The sequence below is a fragment of the Phaseolus vulgaris genome, chromosome 10 (assembly GCF_051622355.1).
Source record: "Phaseolus vulgaris cultivar YP4 chromosome 10, ASM5162235v1, whole genome shotgun sequence".
Classification (NCBI taxonomy): domain Eukaryota; kingdom Viridiplantae; phylum Streptophyta; class Magnoliopsida; order Fabales; family Fabaceae; genus Phaseolus; species Phaseolus vulgaris.
In genome coordinates this window covers 5,401,397-5,418,682 of record NC_143507.1, presented here as the reverse complement: position 1 = coordinate 5,418,682, position 17,286 = coordinate 5,401,397, and the positions used below count along the sequence as shown (strand labels likewise).

At 38.2% G+C, this 17,286-nt stretch overlaps 2 protein-coding genes and 1 pseudogene across 2 annotated transcripts; 2 read left to right on the top strand and 1 right to left on the bottom strand.

The window, feature by feature from the left end:
- The first annotated feature begins 5,084 nt into the window (after positions 1-5,084).
- Positions 5,085-8,802, top strand: LOC137818965 (TMV resistance protein N). The gene is given in 8 exon segments (XM_068622633.2): positions 5,085-5,285; positions 5,287-5,627; positions 5,718-6,765; positions 6,870-7,085; positions 7,209-7,362; positions 7,365-7,894; positions 8,230-8,605; positions 8,608-8,802. Coding segments are annotated over 8 exon segments (2,898 nt in total). The 5' UTR covers positions 5,085-5,120; the 3' UTR covers positions 8,676-8,802.
- Positions 8,803-12,219: 3,417 nt separating this feature from the next.
- On the bottom strand, positions 12,220-14,745 carry LOC137819552 (TMV resistance protein N). The gene is made up of 4 exons (XM_068623437.2): positions 13,999-14,745; positions 13,692-13,919; positions 12,841-13,569; positions 12,220-12,751 (listed from the first exon to the last, which is right to left on the bottom strand). The coding sequence occupies exons 1-4, from the start codon at positions 14,734-14,736 to the stop codon at positions 12,305-12,307; spliced, it is 2,142 nt and encodes a 713-aa protein (XP_068479538.1). The 5' UTR covers positions 14,737-14,745; the 3' UTR covers positions 12,220-12,304.
- Positions 14,746-15,113: 368 nt separating this feature from the next.
- Positions 15,114-16,370, top strand: LOC137819142 (uncharacterized; annotated as a pseudogene).
- The last annotated feature ends 916 nt before the right edge of the window (positions 16,371-17,286 follow it).

Sequence of the window (17,286 nt, the reverse complement as noted above, 5' to 3'; positions counted from 1 at the left end):
AGACCTTCTCGCCAAGATGCATATCTCGACCCAGCCTCAACATGTTGTCTTTTATGGGACTTTCCCGAAGACGACTTGTCCAGATGGATGCAAGACGACTTCTTGTACTCCCTCTCCCGACGAGCTTTCTTTGAACTTGGATCAATGGGAGGGAGAGAGGTCGACTGCTGTGACTCTTGGTACCTTGAATGCCTGTTCGCAGGTCTTGGAGATCGTCGGTCGCTGTGTAGTCGGTGGTCGTTGAAGGTATGCAAAGGTTAACATGAACGCCGGTCGCTGAAGCGACGTTCTCCATAGTCAACATGATCGCCGATCGATGAAACGGCGTTCCCCAATTGTGTGTAGTCGGTGGTCGTCAACTTGATCGTCGGTCGATGAAACGACGATCTCTAGGTGCGCGTAGTCGGAGATAGTCGAAGGTATGCAAAGGTCAACTTGATCGCCGGTTGTTGAAGCGGCGTTCTCCTTTGGTCAATATGATCGCCGATCGGTGAAACGGCGTTCCCCATATGTGTGTAGTCGGTGGTCGTCGAAGTTATACAAGATCAACATGATCGCCGGTTGATGAAACGGCGATCTCCATGCGTGCGTAGTTGGTGGTCAGCGAAGCTATGCAAGGGGTCAACATGATCGCCGGTTGATGAAGCGGCGTTCTCCTTGGGCTAACAAGATCGGTAGCGACGTTCTATATGTGTGTAGTCGGTGGTCGCCGAAGTTATGCAAAGGTCAACATGATCGCCAGTCGAGGAAGCGGCGTTCTCCATATGTGCGTAGTTGGTGGTCGCCTACGTTTTGCAACGTGCATGGGTAACTCGTCGCGTGGCAAGGTGAATGTAGGTGGCCTCGGTTCTGGGTGTATCGGTATAGTTGAATGTTGCTTTGAGGTTGTTGGTTATTTTTTGGGTATGGTTTTCTTACTTTAAGGTTGTTATGCTCCAACCATAAAGGAGAGTTTCTTTTGTGATTTGTGGATGATATAAGAAGTCCACTTCTGGTTTCTGTATATGGGTTGGGATACCCCTGAAGTATCCCTTTTATTTTATTTATTCATTGCTGATCAAAAAAAAATGGGAGGGAGAGTCTCGCTAGCTGGAACTCTTTGCAGCGGCTCTACGACCTTGGCCTGAACAAGCGGAGCCTTCCCAGCCTCTACTTGTCTTTGTTTCAACAGTTCCTTGTAAAATTTCTTTCACTCTTCAGGCATCACGGAAGCCATGATAGCTGAAAATGGCACAAGCCAAACAAAACATCAAAAACAAAGACAAAAGTACAGATAAAAATGAAAGCATGCCCTCAATGTCTTGAAGCTGAGTAGGCGACAAGAAAACCCATAGTAGCCACCGAGTAGGAATATTTCGGGGAAGCATGCCAGTTCGCGAGTCCAGTAGAAAGGAACCGAGGAGAGTTGTTGTTGTAAAAAAATGGTGACCCTCCTCCTCCCAGGCACAACTTTAAATAAACTCCCTTTAAAATTCTTATACGAAGAAGTAAAGAGAGCCAACAAGCATGACCTCGGCTGGAAAATCAAGGACAGCCACCCTACTCGATTACCTGGCCAGGTACTATACATTTGTAAAAAACTTAGGGCGTAGGATTTAAACATATCGACAAGCTCAAAATTTGAAAGTTTGGACATACGCCCAACTATTCGGGTGAAGCTTTGAAGGCGCTACGTTTAAAGCCCGTAACACACCAATGGTGAATTTGTCAAAAGAAAAACGAATGTGGACATTGATAGTAAAAACGCACGCGGAAACAACACACACAATCACGAATCAACTGTAGAAAATAAACAACACAAGATTTAACGTGGTTCGGTCGCCAACTGCAACCTACATCCACACGAGCAACTATTAGATTTTATTTCTTTCGTGTTGCGTACCAAATTACAAGCACAATGATGTCTTTAAATAGAGATAATAAAGGGACAAAATAATTAAGCCCACTCACTAAACATGTGTCTAGTCAGCCCAACCCAATTGGTCCTGACTTCATACCCAACAATCTCCCACTTGAAGCCACGGAACAATGTTCACCTACGCTTCAACTGTGTACATGTACTTCTGTAATCTGTCGACGAAACTCAATGTTCTACCTCTAGTTGCCACCAGCCTTCTTAATCATTTTGAAGACTTCGTTAAAACTCCCCTGAGTTTCAACACGTCAGTCACTGACCTGTTCTCTGTTCCTACCGACTCCCACTTACAGGAACTGTCGGATCCTGAAAAAACCTAAGAACAAACACTCTCCATATACCTGTTCTCTATTCCTACTGACTCCCACTTACAGGAACTGTCAGATCCTGGAACAACCTGAGAACAAACACTTTCCATATTCAACAAGAAATTTTCTGGAGAAGTTTCAACCGCTGGAATACTGGTTCTCCTAACCCACTGTCGTATAGGAACTTTAGCTAAAGCACGACCCGTGCTCCCACTGCCACAAGTACCTCCGACTGGTCTACCTAAACCTTTCCATGCTCGTTCATCCTGAATCTGACCTGTGGCTCTGGGTTTCTCTCTTGTAAAGACAACCCTCTTCTGCCCACGAGATTCTGTGAACCGGATTTTGTTTATCTTCTGACCTGGGATGGTCACTCCCTCAGACGGTAATCCGACCATATACAACGAACCTTTCTTTCTTCCGCAGGCCATGACAAGATTTCCCTTGACAACCTTCCATTGCTATTTCCGAACTTCACTTCATGTCCCTGTTCATCCAACTGTCTAATAGAAATCACACTTTTCGTTAAGCTTGGAACAACTCTGACATTCTTCAAAGTCCAAAAACCAACTGGTGTCTTCAACACTATGTCACCCATGCCCGTTACCTTAAGAGTTCTATTGTCCACTAGTCTTACCTTTCCAAAGTCCCCAATAACTAGATTCTGCAATGCTTCACTGTTGTGGGTAGCATGAAATGAGGCACCAGAATCCATGACCCATGAATCCACACTACTCTCCGTGCAACAGACTAAGAGGTCCTCGTCCGTGGAATCTTCTGCAATGTTGACTTGTTTATCATTTGGGCATTGATTCCTGAAATGCCCCACCTCCTTGCAGTTCCAACATGTTACACTTGAGCAATCCCAAGTCTTTGACTAACTCCTTCCTTTGTTCTTGCTCCCACTATCTCTGATATTTCTCTTACCTCTCATGACATATAGCGATTCACTAGATAATTCTCCAGAACTCCTTCTTCGGACATCCTCGCCAAGAATGAGATCACGAATCTTCTCAAAAGTGAATCCATCGGATCCCGCTGAACTGGTAACTGTTGTAACCGTTCCGGACCAACTGTCATGCAAAGACGATAACAGTAGTAAAGCTTGAACTTCATCATCGAACTTAATGCCCACTGACATAAGTCTGGCTAAGATCGAATTTGTTTTATTGATGTGCTTAATAACTGAACTGTCTTCCTTCATCCTTGTGTTTACCAATTCACTAATCAGAAACACCTTGTTTGCAGCAGATGGCTTCTCGTACATGTTGGACAATGCTTCCATGATACCTTTCGCTGTCTTCTCCTTCAAAATGTTGAACGCAACATTCTTACTCAAAGAGAGTCGGATAACGGACATAACTTTCCGATCCAAACCTGCCCACTCTGCATTAGACATCTTTTTTGGCTTGTCATCCAAAGCCACGTCCAAATCTTTTTGAACTAGCAAATCCTCAATTTGCATTTTCCACCAACTGAAATCTATACCATCGAATTTTTCAATTCGAAACCTCCCTTCTTCTGTCATCTCAAATGACTAGACGAGATACTCGGTACAACTGATTTTAGATCTTGGCAATCTTTTTTTTTTTAAATCAAGAACAAAAATTGCACCACCCAAAATCACTCACCAACAGACCTGGTCGCAGTCCCCACTGCTCCTTGCACCGCTGTGAAACCCTAAGCCTTGGGACGCTGCTGCAACCCCTGCAAAACCTTAGCTTTGGGATGCTGTTGCCGCCTCTGCGAAACCCTAACTTTGGAACACTACTGCAGTCGCAATTTTCACGTCTCGTCGATTAATTTCTGCTGATCAGATCTCTAGTGTGTGAACGAACCAAAGCTCTTGATACCAGTTGATAGTAAAAACGCACGCGGAAACAACACACACAATCACGAATCAACTGCCGAAAATAAACAACACAAGATTTAACGCGGTTCGGTCGCCAACTGCAACATACATCCACACGAGCAAATATTAGATTTTATTTTTTTCGTGTTGCGTACCAAATTACAAGCACAATGATGTCTTTAAATAGAGATAATAAAGGGACACAATAATTAAGCCCACTCACTAAACATGTGTCTAGTCAGCCCAACCCAACTCAATTGGTCCTGACTTCATACCCAACAGACATTGGTTATTAAACACGAGTATAAGAAAAAATAATCACCTAAGACTGGATCCCTACCTAAACATACAACATCAGAAGATTTGGAAGAGGATCGATAGACCGAGGTCTCTCTCATTGAGACGTGCTAGTGGTGATAGGACACCACTCTAAAAGATAAAGGAGAAGAAGAGAAAAAATGGGACTGACGAGTTTTTTTTTTTTTAAGTGGGGTCTTACAAATTCAAAATCAATATAAATAAAAAAAATTGTTTAATAATTTTAACAAAATGACATTGAAATAATGTATTTATACCTATATTAACCTCTTTTAGAAATATATGTGTAATGTTATAAGCTTTTAAAACTTTAAGGGACATTTGCATAAAATAAAAAGACACTTGATGTATGTTTTAAAATGAAAGAAGAGTTAATATGTAATTTTAAAAAAACTAGACAAACTTTCGTAATTATTAGTCTAATATATATTTTTATGATTGAAGTGGGCGTTGGTCTAATTTCTTCACCGGCTAAAGTAGAAAAGTTCAGCGACGGTGTTAACGTGCTTCTTAGTCTATTCAAAAAAATTAAAATATTATTTTGATAATTAAGTAAAATATCAGGTACAATGATGCGTCATAATAAATTTCTAAAATTAATTTTTCAATGAAAAGATATTTCTTTTTTCCAAATTGTAATTTAAGAAAATTGTTAACATAAAAGTACTATAAATGATTTTATATCTATAGATCGTATCTTTCACTTCGTCTCTTCTTCTAACAGTTGATGACTTCATTAATTCCTCCCATGGAATTGGCTTCTTCATCAACCAAACTGCCACGGATGTACGATGTGGTGATAAACTTTAATGGAGAAGAAATCCAAAGGAAATTTGTGTCTCATCTCGATTCTGCCCTCTCTGCTGTTGGCTTCACCACTTTCCTTCACCACCCCCAATGAAGACAACCCAATTCCCTTCCAACAACCTATTCTCAATCTCTGTCGTGTAGCAATTGTTGTTTTCACCAAATTCTATTCTCAATCTGCTTGGTGTCTTCATCAGCTTCAACAAATCATCAAATGGCATGAAACTTATTGCAGACATGTTCTGCCCGTGTATTACGAAATTCAGCCATCTGATGTACGTCTTCAGAAGGGTGATTTTGGAAAAGCCTTCAAAGCAACTGCACACCAAACATTCTCAGGACAAGAACTGGAGCATGGCATGTCCCGGTGGAGCCACGCACTCATCAAAGCTGCAAATTTATTTGGATGGGATGAGAGCAATTACAGGTAAATCACTCACTCAATCACCATATTTTAAGCTTCTCATTTCATTTTGGTACTAAATGACTTCTTCCATGATTGGTATTGAACTTGAAGGAGTGATGCTGAACTAGTCCACAAAATTGTTAAGACCGTTCTTCATTTACCAGTCTTGTCTGCCACTCAATTTCCAGTTGGATTAGAATCCCGTGTAAAAGATGTCATTCGAATTATCAAAAATAGATCCACGCAAGTTTTTACGATAGCGATATGTGGAAAGGGAGGATCGGGTAAAACCACCCTTGCCAAAGCCATCTACAATCAAATTCAAGGTACATTCATGGAGAAAAGTTTCATTGAAGATATTACACAACTAGGTAGTGGAACAAGTGCATATCTTCGTTTAGAAAAACAACTTCTTTTAGATGTCCTAAAAACAAAGATGAAGACTCCTAGCGATAAGATTCGGGAAAGACTTTATGGGAAAAGGGTTCTCATTGTACTTGACGATGTATCTAAGTTTCATGCATCATTAGTATTGAAATGGCGAGTATGGTTCAGTGGAGAAACTGTAATAATTATTACAACAAGAGATCAAGACCTACAAAGGATTCTTCAATTTGATTTTGTTTCTCAGTTAAACCCAATGAACGCAGACGAGTCCCTTGAGCTTCTTAGTTGGCACGCATTTGGAGAAGCTAAACCAAAAGAAGAATACAAGTATCTAGCAGAAAGTGTTGTTAGTCATTGTGGAGGACTACCTCTAACTCTTGAAGTCATTGGAAGTTGTTTATTTGAAAGGACAAAAGAAGAATGGAATAGTGTTTTGTTAAAATTAGAGAAAATTCCCCTGCACAACATTCAACGGAAATTGAAAATAAGCTTCTATGGTTTACGCAATGAAATGGAAAAAGATTTATTCCTTGATATATGTTGTTCCTTCCTTGGTGAGGGCAGAGCATATGTTACCAAGATTCTAAATGGCTGTGGAGTAGATGCTGATACTGGAATAAGAGTTCTGATAGAAAGTAGCCTCATAAATATTAAAAAGAACGACAAACTTGGAATGCATCCTATGCTACAAAAAATGGGAAGAGAAATTATTCGGATGAAGAGGAGAAGACTGCAGTTTGATGAGGCAGAATATGTATTGACAGATAATTCAGTAAGAACATTCTTTATATATGGTTTCTAAAACTTCTCTTGGAAGTGTTTACATTGCTTTCTCATTTTCAGTAATTTTGTTTTTCTTTGCTCTTTTCATCACAGGGGAGAAACTCTCGGGCAGTGCCTGTGAAACTGCGTTCAGCCAGAAGAGAACCATCAAGACTCGATGGATATTCTCCGTACACTTCTAAGAAACTGAGATGGATCAGTTTGAAACGGTCTTATACACCATATTCACCTGACTCCTTGCATCTGCATGATGCAATAGCGATTCACATAAAAGACAACCATCTTCGACTCCTCTTGAAAGAACCTCAGGTTTTTTATTAAGTGCCATTTTCTATTAAAACACAAAGCTAACTAAAACAAAAACAGTAACCTACAACTGTTTCATTTTGATTTTCTTATCTGATACTTGTCAAAAAAACTGTCACGGTGTAGGTTTTCAGGTGGCTCAAAGTCCTTAATCTTAGTCACTCAGAATATTTAATAGAAACCCCTGACTTTTCCCGACTATCTAGTCTTGAACAGCTCATTCTCAAAGATTGTCCAGGATTACGCAAAGTACACCAATCTATTGGAGGTCTCTCCAATCTTACACCGCAGAGGTAGATATGTTGCAATTTTTAAAAACTCTCATTCTCTCTGGGTGTTCGATGATTGACCTATTGGAAAAAGACACAGTGCAAATGAAATCCTTGATAACTCTAATTGCTGAAAACACTGCTGTTAAACAAGTTCCCTTTTCAATTGTGAGATCAAAAAGCATTGGATATATATCCCTACGTGGATTTCAGAGATTGCCACGTAATCTTTTTCCTTCTATCATTCGGTCTTGGATGTCTCCAACAACTAATTCCATATCTTATATAAATTCATTTTGCATGGATATGGAGGATAATAGTTGGGATGATATTACGCCATTGTTTAGCAGCCTGGCAAATCTTCGAAGTGTTTTGGTGCAATGTGACACAGAGTTTCAACTATCTAAGCACTTGAAAAGTATTCTGGTGGAATATTTTGCAACTACAGAATCAGGAATTTCAAAGCAGCACTTCAGGTCTTCTTTGATTGGTGTTGGAGCATACCATGAATTCTTCAATGCTATCAGCCATAACGTATCTAAGGTTCTTCTCTAGCTTTCCCTTTGGTTTTATCACCTTCACCTGAATTTAGCAATTAAGAGAACACAAAATAATCCTAATAAAGTCTCTAAGTACTGGGAAATTGATTTCCACTTTCTTGCTTTATTAGTTTCATGATTTATTCCTAACGATTGTAGAAATATAAACTGAAAGAGATGAACACAGATATGCATTCTAAATCTCTGACGACATGATGCTGATATAACACAACAAATTGAATTACATTTTGTAATTTTTGATGACAAATAATGGTTGCAGAAGATAATTTGAATAACTAAAAGTATAAAAATGTCTAAGCTTTTTATCATATGGTACAGGTAACAGTAAGCGGTGAGTCATGTGATGTTTGTCTCCCAGTTGACCATGATCCTTATTGGTTGGCCCATATGGGTGAGGAACATTGTGTTTCTTTCACTGTGCCTGTAGATCGTGACTTGAAGGGAATGGTTTTGTGTGTTGTTTATTCATCAAAACCTGAAATCGAGGCAACTGAATGTCTTAGAAGTGTGTTAATTGTTAACTACACAAAGTGCACATTGCATATACACAAGCATGGCACAGTACTTTCCTTTAATTATATAGATTGGCAGGGTATATCGTCAAATTTAGAATCTGGAGACAAGGTGGAGATTTTTTTGAGTTTTGGTCGTGGATTGGTTGTCAAGAACACAGTTGTCTATCCCATATGTGGTGAATTAAATTACTTGAGAAAATAGCCAAGGAAAATTCTCACCTTTGATTCATAAAGAAAATTGTAATGTGATTTCAGGTAAGTCATTGATCTTCTTTGAGAAGAAGAAGATGACACGAACCTTTACTATTTTAATACTGATTATTATTGATAATTATTATATATGTTATGATACTTATAATTAGAGTTAAAACTAAATTATAGTACGTGGGACTCAAACTCTAAAGTAGAACATGTGAGACTCAAATTCCTTGAATAATGTTCAAAGTACCTTTAATCATTACATACATTATTTATTATTATTAGTAAATTTATCAATATTAATATAAAAATTATTAACATTATTCATATATTTAATATAATTAATCTTATTAATATTATTAAATATTATTAAATATTATTACTATTGTGGATAGAGTGTGATTCCAATCAAGACTTTTAATCGAATGATGTTAGAAGGGTATGCTTGTGTGGCTCCTAATTGTAGTGATAGATTTTGGAAAACTTCAAGGAATACAGATATTGGACCAAAATCTCATGGTTAGTATTACTTCCATAAAACCTTCCAAAAATTGAGGTAGACTAGGTCACGTTGACTTGGTTTGGTCTAGCCCTAAAAAGGCGAAGATAACATTTTCATGAGTGAATGATATTGATTTTGGACAAAAATAAATGTTATGCAATTAACTTGGTCTAAGTAACTAATATAGATTATCTAAAGTGGAATAGAATTAATTTATTACTTAGTTTGATTATCAATACTTATACATTCTCATACAATATCTTTTCATTAACCTTTTCTACCTAATTTTTTTATAATAAACATATTTTATATTTTCTAAACATTAAATATGTTTACATGCATTTACCATTTTTATAAAATAATAAAATTATTGGATAAGCTCTTTAACCATAAAATCACAAATTGACTTCATTATTTGTAATATTATAAGTTTTTTTTTTATCAGCAAATAATGAAATTAAATTAAGAGGGATACAAAAGGGGTATCCCAACCCTTTTACATAAACCAAATCACATTAAGAATCTCCAAGAATAAAGAGATGAACAAATAGATAATGTTTGCTGCATAAGCTAGACATCCTATTCCAGCTAGCACCGTGCTCGTATTGGAATGTTATAAGCACTGCAAACTACAGCTACAAAGCCATCAAAATACACCAAAATATTGGTTATCTCCACCACCTCATTGACATTCCTTCTACCCAGCTTGCAGTGGCACGATTGTAGCACTTGTCACAGAATTAATCACTTCAATGCAGCATCTTCCATTCGCTCCTTTTTGGACTTTGGCTTCCCCCTGTTTGCTCATTTTAAGCTCACTTTTATCAGAAACCAACTTCCTACTTGTCAGGGTCCATCTCGCACTTAGATTGGTTGGAGTTTACAACTTCGACTTACATCCCCCAACATGTCTGAATCCCCACCACAACCTCTACTGCTACCATTCACATGTGAGACCACTAGTTGATCAGCAAACACACTTAGGGATTTCCACAACAACCAAAACACCATAAAAAACACAGTTTTTGTTTCCTGCAAAAAGAACCCTGAACCAACATACACCCTGCCTCTATTGGTCTGTTATAAGACACATCAAAACAGAATCCTCCATCATGTCCTTAACATTCCTTTTGACTCCCTTGCATACAAGCGCATATGTCCTTTCCATCTTGCACCAACTGCAGGCCGTGACAAACCCACCAACACCTCCAACCAACTATAAATCCAGTATAGGTCGTAGTCTTAAAACTCTTGGCATCTGGGAGTCCTAATTATAACTTCTAATGCAAAGCATTGGATTAAGAATCCAGTCTACTAGCCCTGTTTTGAATACAATCAGGTTCCTTTGGTCCCAGATACACCTAATAACAGATGCCCAAACACCTTTCCATACCAGGTTTTGCTTCTTGCTAGCATTGCTTAGATAAAAACTCATAAAATGTAGATTTAAATCATTCTGTTGAACAAAAGAGATACCTATCCATTTGAAGCACAAGGACCATACTCATTGTGTGTATTTACACTCCAAGAAGATATGTTGACAAGACTCCTCCTTAAGTTGACACATTGCACATATCGTAGATTCCATCATCACCTCTCTCCTACTCAAACTCACCCTTGTTGGGATTCTATCCAGCAGCACTCTCCAAGTTGTCACGATCACATTTGGGAATGCCTTAGTCTTCCAAAGGAGATTAAACACATCGGATTAGGTTCCACGAGACTGCTTGGCAAGGCACTCATAAGCAGAATTCACAAAAAAAATGGCTTGGTTCTTCCTTCCCCCACACTTGCACATCCACGTCATTCCTTCTCATTAGTGCCCCTGATAGCAGTGTAAAGAGGTATGCTTCCAGTGAAGATTCCCACTCAACTTTGGCACGCCTCCATGTCAGCCTCCATCTCCAATCCAAATTAATCCACACGCCAACTTCACCCACTGTTTGCCCCTGGTTTAAGGATAGAGAGAACAATCTAGGAAACAAGGATTTGAGATCAGAGCTCCCAACCCACACCTCCTCCCAGAACTTTACTTTGTCTCCACACCCTAGTTTCCAGCTTAGTTCTTCTTGAAACCATCCTTTTCCTCCTCCCTCCTTGCACACTTTATAGAGATCTTTCCACAACCAAGATTGGAGTTTGACTAGTGTATGGACGCTTCCAGGCTCCAACCCATACTTTGAGTCCAATAACTCCTTCCACCTTCCCTCCTCTTGAGAGATACAACGTCATCTCCATTTAGCTAGGAGAGTATGGTTTAACTTTCGTATTTCTCTTAAACCCAATCCTCCCTCTTCTTTAGGTTTGCACACATCTTCCCAACTAACCCAGCAAATTGGCTTGCTTTCTTTAACTAGTATAGACATTAGTGCAAAATAACAATACTACAACACTTTATAGTCTGACAATTTATAGATGTGAATCATCTTATTAAAAAATTCATAGTCTATATAAAAAATCAAATAAAGACGACAATTTATAAGGAGAACCATCGTCTAAGAATTTAAAATAGACGATAGTTTTGGACTCCACCGTCATCTAAATTTAAAAATCCCATAATGACAGATTTTGACCTAACAATTGTCTTTTTTATGTCTATTTAGTAGTTTTATCCTTTACGCGCTCAACTTGCATGTCTTTCGTTTCGAAGCTCTCTGCATCTTCTTCTTGGTAACCCCCTCACTTGTACGACTCTTTCTCCCCTCAGTTGAGCGCGCCAAGAAATGATTACAAACAACAGAAATTATACATAAAAAAATAAAATAAGTGTAAAAACGAGAAGTGAAATTAAAATTTGTTTCATTTAGTCTTAAATAAAGGGATTGATGCTTATTATGTTGGAACGAAAACAGAGACTACCTAGCAAAGCAAAGCTCATAACAACATGTTTTTATTTCATAGTGCATGCTTTTTTAAAGAGAAATTCTTATTGAGATATTAAATGCTAAAAGGGAAAAGAATTGACAAAATTAACAGGAAGCAAACAAATAAGATAAACAGCTGAAGTGAAGCACAATTTGAGGAGTGAGAAACAAGGCTAAAATAAACATGAATTTCTTAACAATAAGCTATACTGGAAAAATGGAAAAAAGATGAAGTGGAAGCAAGGAAACAATGATTAATTCCATAACTAAAGGGATCCTCCTGTTCTCAAAGAAGATCAATGACTTACCTGAAGTCACCTTACAATTTTCTTTATGAATCTAAGGAGAGAATTTTTCTTTGGCTCTTTTCTCAAGTAATTTGATTCACCACATATGGGATAGACAACTGTGTTCTTGACAACCAATCCACGACCAAAACTCAAAAAAATCTCCACCTTGTCTCCAGATTCTAAATTTGACAATATACCCTGCCAATCTATATAATTAAAGGAAATTACTGTGCCATGGTTGTGTATATGCAATGTGCACTTTGTGTAGTTAACAATTAAGACACTTCTAAGACATTCAGTTGCGTCTATTTCAGGGGTTGATGAATAAACAACACACAAAACCATTCCCTTCAAGTCACGATCTAGAGGCACAGTGAAAGAAACAGAATGTTCCTCACCCATATGGCCCAACCAATAAGGATCATTGTCAACTGGGAGACAAACATCACATGACTCACTGCTTACTGTTACCTGTACCATGTGATAAAAAGCTTAGACATTTTTATAATTTTTGCTATTCAAATTATCTGCTACAACCAAAGGGAAAGCTAGAGAAGAACCTTAGATACGTTATGGCTGACAGCATTGAAGAATTCATGATATGCTCCAACACCAATCAAAGAAGACCTGAAGTGCTGCTTTGAAATTCCCGATTCTGTAGTAGTTGCAAAATATTCCACCGGAATATTTTTCAATTGCTTAGACAGTTGAAACTCGGTGTCACATTGCACCAAAACACTTCGAAGATTTACAAGGCTGCTAAGCAAGGGTGTAATATCATCCCAACTATCATCCTCCATATCCATGCAAAACGAATTAATATAAGATGTGGAATTCTTTGTAGGGCACATCCAAGACCGAATGATAGAAGGAAAAAGATTACGTGGCAATCTCTCAAATCCACTTAGGGATATATATCCAATGCTTTTTGAGCTTACAACTGAAAAAGGCACTTGTTTAACAACTGTATTTTCTGTAATTAGAGTTATCAAGGATTCCATTTGCACCGTATCTATTTCCAATGGATGAATCATCGAACAACCAGAGAGAATGAGAGTTTTTAAGGATTTTAACGTATATAAATTTCTGGGGAGATTTCTTAGACTTGTGCAGTCCTTCAAATTTAGCAGTGTAAGATTGGAGAGACATCCAATAGATTGGTGTACTTTGTGCAATCTTGGACAATCTTTGAGAATGAGCTGTTCAAGACTTGGTAATCCGGAAAAGTCAGGGGTTTCTATTAAACACTTGGAGTGACTAAGATTAAGGACTTTGAGCCACCTCAAAACCTACACCGTGACAGTTTTTTTGACAAGTATCAGAGAAGAAAATCAAAATGAAACAGCACTAGGTTACAATTTTGTTTTAGTTAGCTTTGTGTTTTAATAGAAAATGGCACGTAATAAAAAACCTGAGGTTCTTTCAAGAGGTGTCGAAGATGAGTGTGTTTTAAGTGAATCGCTATTGCATCATGCAGATGAAAGCCGTCAAGTACGCATTCTGAAAAAGACCCTTGCAAATTGATCCATCTCAATTTCCTAGAAGTGTACTCAGAACTTCCAGCGAGTTTCAGCAGGAGTCTTGATTGTTCTCTTCTGGCTGAACGCAGTTTCTCAGGCATTGCCCGAGAGTTTCTCCCCTGTGATCAAAAGAGTAAAGAAAAACAAATGTACTGAAAATGAGAAGTTTTAGAAACCGTAAATAAAGAATGTTCTTACTGAATTATCTGTCAATACATATTCTGCATCATCAAACTGCAGTCTCCTCCTCTCCATCCAAAATTCCTTTTTTGATTTTTCACGGATAATTTCTTCTCCCATTTCTTGTAGCAAAGGATGCATTGCAAGTTTGTTCTTTTTAATTTGTATGAAGCTACGTTCTATGAGAACTCTTATTCCAGTATCAGCATCTACTCCACAGCCATTTAGGATCTTGGTAACATAGGATCTGCCCTTACCAACGAAGGAACAACATATATCAAGGAATAAATCTTTTTCCTTTTCATTGAGTAAACCATCGAAGCTTATTTTCAATTTCCGTTGAATGTCGTGCAGGGGAATTTTCTCCAATTTTAACAGAACACTATTCCATTCTTCTTTTGTCCTTTCAAATAAACAACTTCCAATGACTTCAAGAGCTAGAGGTAGTCCTCCACAACGACTAACTACACTTTTTGCAAGGTAATTGTATTCTTCTTTTGGTTTTGCTTCTCCAAATGCATGCCAACTAAGAAGCTCAAGGGACTCGTTTGCGTTCATTGGCTTTAACGGAAAAACAAAATCAACTTGAAGAATCCTTGGTAGGTCTACATCTCTTGTTGTAATGATTATTACAGTTCCTCCACTGAACCATTCAAGGCATTCCGATACTACTGATGCATCAAACTCAGTCACATCGTCAAGTACAATGAGCACCCTTTTCCCAGAAAGTCTTTCCTGAATCATTCTTCTCCCCATCTCACCTCTATGTATATAATCTTATTTTTATAATATATTTGTTTTTTATACTAAAGTCCTATCTTAACTTGATGGTATTGTCATGTAGATGCATTTTGATGTCTCTGTTGAGATATTTTTTATTAAGTCTTATGTTACTGTTATGCTGTGCTAGATATTAGGCATTAGTTATGCTGTTGTTGGATATTAGGCATCAGTTGTTGTCCTAGTTTTTAGGAAATAAAAATCTGTTTCCTATTTTTTTGGTTATTTCTATTTGTTTGGATATTCCTCCTTATGTATTGCCTATATTAAGGCTTTTATTTGATGAATAAAACAACGAAGTTAATAGTGGTATCAGAGCTTGAGTTACATACAATAGCAGCAGCTAACATTCAATGGCTTCCTCAGACAACTTCGTACAACCAGCTATTTCGCGCTTCGATGGTCACTATGATCATTGGAGCATGCTCATGGAAAACTTCTTGAGGTCCAAGGAGTATTGGAATGTTGTTGAATCTGGAGTAGCAGAACCAGCAACAGGAGCTACGGAAGTTCAGAAAACAGAATTTGAAGCCTTAAAATTGAAAGATCTTAAGGCTAAAAATTATTTGTTTCAATCAATCGATCGTTCCATTTTGGAGACTATTCTTTGCAAAGAAACCTCCAAGCAAATTTGGGACTCCATGAAGAAGAAGTATCAAGGCAATGTGAAGGCAAGAAGGGTACAACTCCAAGGACTCCGAACTGAATTTGAGAATTTGCGTATGAAGTCAGGAGAAGCAGTTGCAGATTTCTTTTCAAGAACTATGGCAATTGCGAACAAGATGAGGATCCATGGAGAGAAAATGCAGGATATCACAATTGTTGAGAAAATTCTTCGATCAATGACACCGAAATTTAATTTTGTTGTCTGCTCTATCGAAGAATCGAAGGATATTGATGAACTCTCCATTGATGAATTGCAAAGTTCTTTGTTAGTTCATTAGAAGAAAATCATCCAGCAGGATAAAGAAGAGCACGCGCTGAAAGCAACCACAGATAATCAATTTAAAACAAATGGAGGTCGAGGTAGAGGCCGAGGTCGGAGTAGGGGGAGAGGAAGCTATAGTCGAGGTAATCAACAGCATCATCAGCAGAATGATAATCAATTTCAAGGAAGAGGAAGGGGACGTGGAGGACATGACTCAACAACTCAGAGACCAAAGTCAGTAGACAAATCAAATGTTGAGTGCTATCGCTGCCATAGGTATGGTCATTACCAATCAGACTGTCGAACAAATTTAAATAGACAGAGTGCAGAAGTATCTAACTTTGCAGAGAAGGAAGAAGAAGTTTCTCTCTTGATGGTGTGTTATGCAAGTGAAGAAACTCAAAATTTGTGGTATTTGGACACCGGGTGTAGCAACCACATGTGCGGAGACAAGAAGGCATTTTCTGAATTGGATGAAAGCTTCCGCAATACCGTCAAGTTCAGTGATAACTCTATTGTATCTGTCATGGGAAAAGGCAATGTCACTTTACATGCCAAAGATAACTCTTTTCACACAATTTCTAATGTGTTTTATGTTCCAGATTTAAAGACCAATTTACTTAGTATTGGTCAGCTACAGGAAAAGGGTTATGAGATATCCATTAAAAATGGATTATGTTGAATTAAAGATTCAAGGCTAGGTTTAATTGCTCAAGTTAGCATGACAACAAATCGTATGTTTCCACTTCAGGTGCAGAGTTCGAGTTATTCCTGCTTCTCGGCCAACGTAACAGATACATCGTGGTTATGGCATTTTCGTTATGGCCACTTGAGTTTTGGTGGCTTAAGCACTTTGCAACGAAAGAATATGGTCAGTGGTCTCCCTCAAATTGAAACTCCTTCTCAAGTATGTGAGGAATGTGCAGTTGGCAAGCAACAACGTAATCAACTTCCTAAGGGAAAATCATGGAGAGCCAAAAATGTGTTGGAGCTGGTGCATTCTGATCTTTGCGGCCCAATTAATCCATCTTCAAATGGAGGTAAAAGATACATAATTACCTTCATTGATGATTTTAGTCGAAAGACATGGGTTTAGTTTTTGCAGGCCAAATCTGATGCTTTTGAAGCTTTCAAAAGCTTTAAAATTATGGTTGAGAAAGAAGCAGGAAGCCAAATCAAAGTACTTCGCACAGATCGAGGCGGGGAATACAATTCACAAGAATTTGCAAATTTTTGTGAAAGCAATGGCATTAGAAGGCAACTGACAGCAGCCTATACGCCCCAACAAAATGGTGTCTGTGAGCGCAAAAATCGCACTATAATGAATATGGTGCGCAGTCTCTTAACAAGAAGCAGTGTTCCAAAAGTTTTCTGGCTTGAAGCTGTTAATTGGAGCATTCATATTTTGAATCAAAGTCCTACATTCTCTGTTCAAAATATGACACCGGAGGAAGCTTGGAGCGGTCGAAAGCCTAATGTTGATCATTTCAGAATTTTCGGGTGTATTAGTTATGCCCGTATTCCAGAACAAACAAGAACGAAACTTGATGACAAAGGTGAGAAATGCATTTTCCTTGGTGTTAGTGATTGTTCCAAAG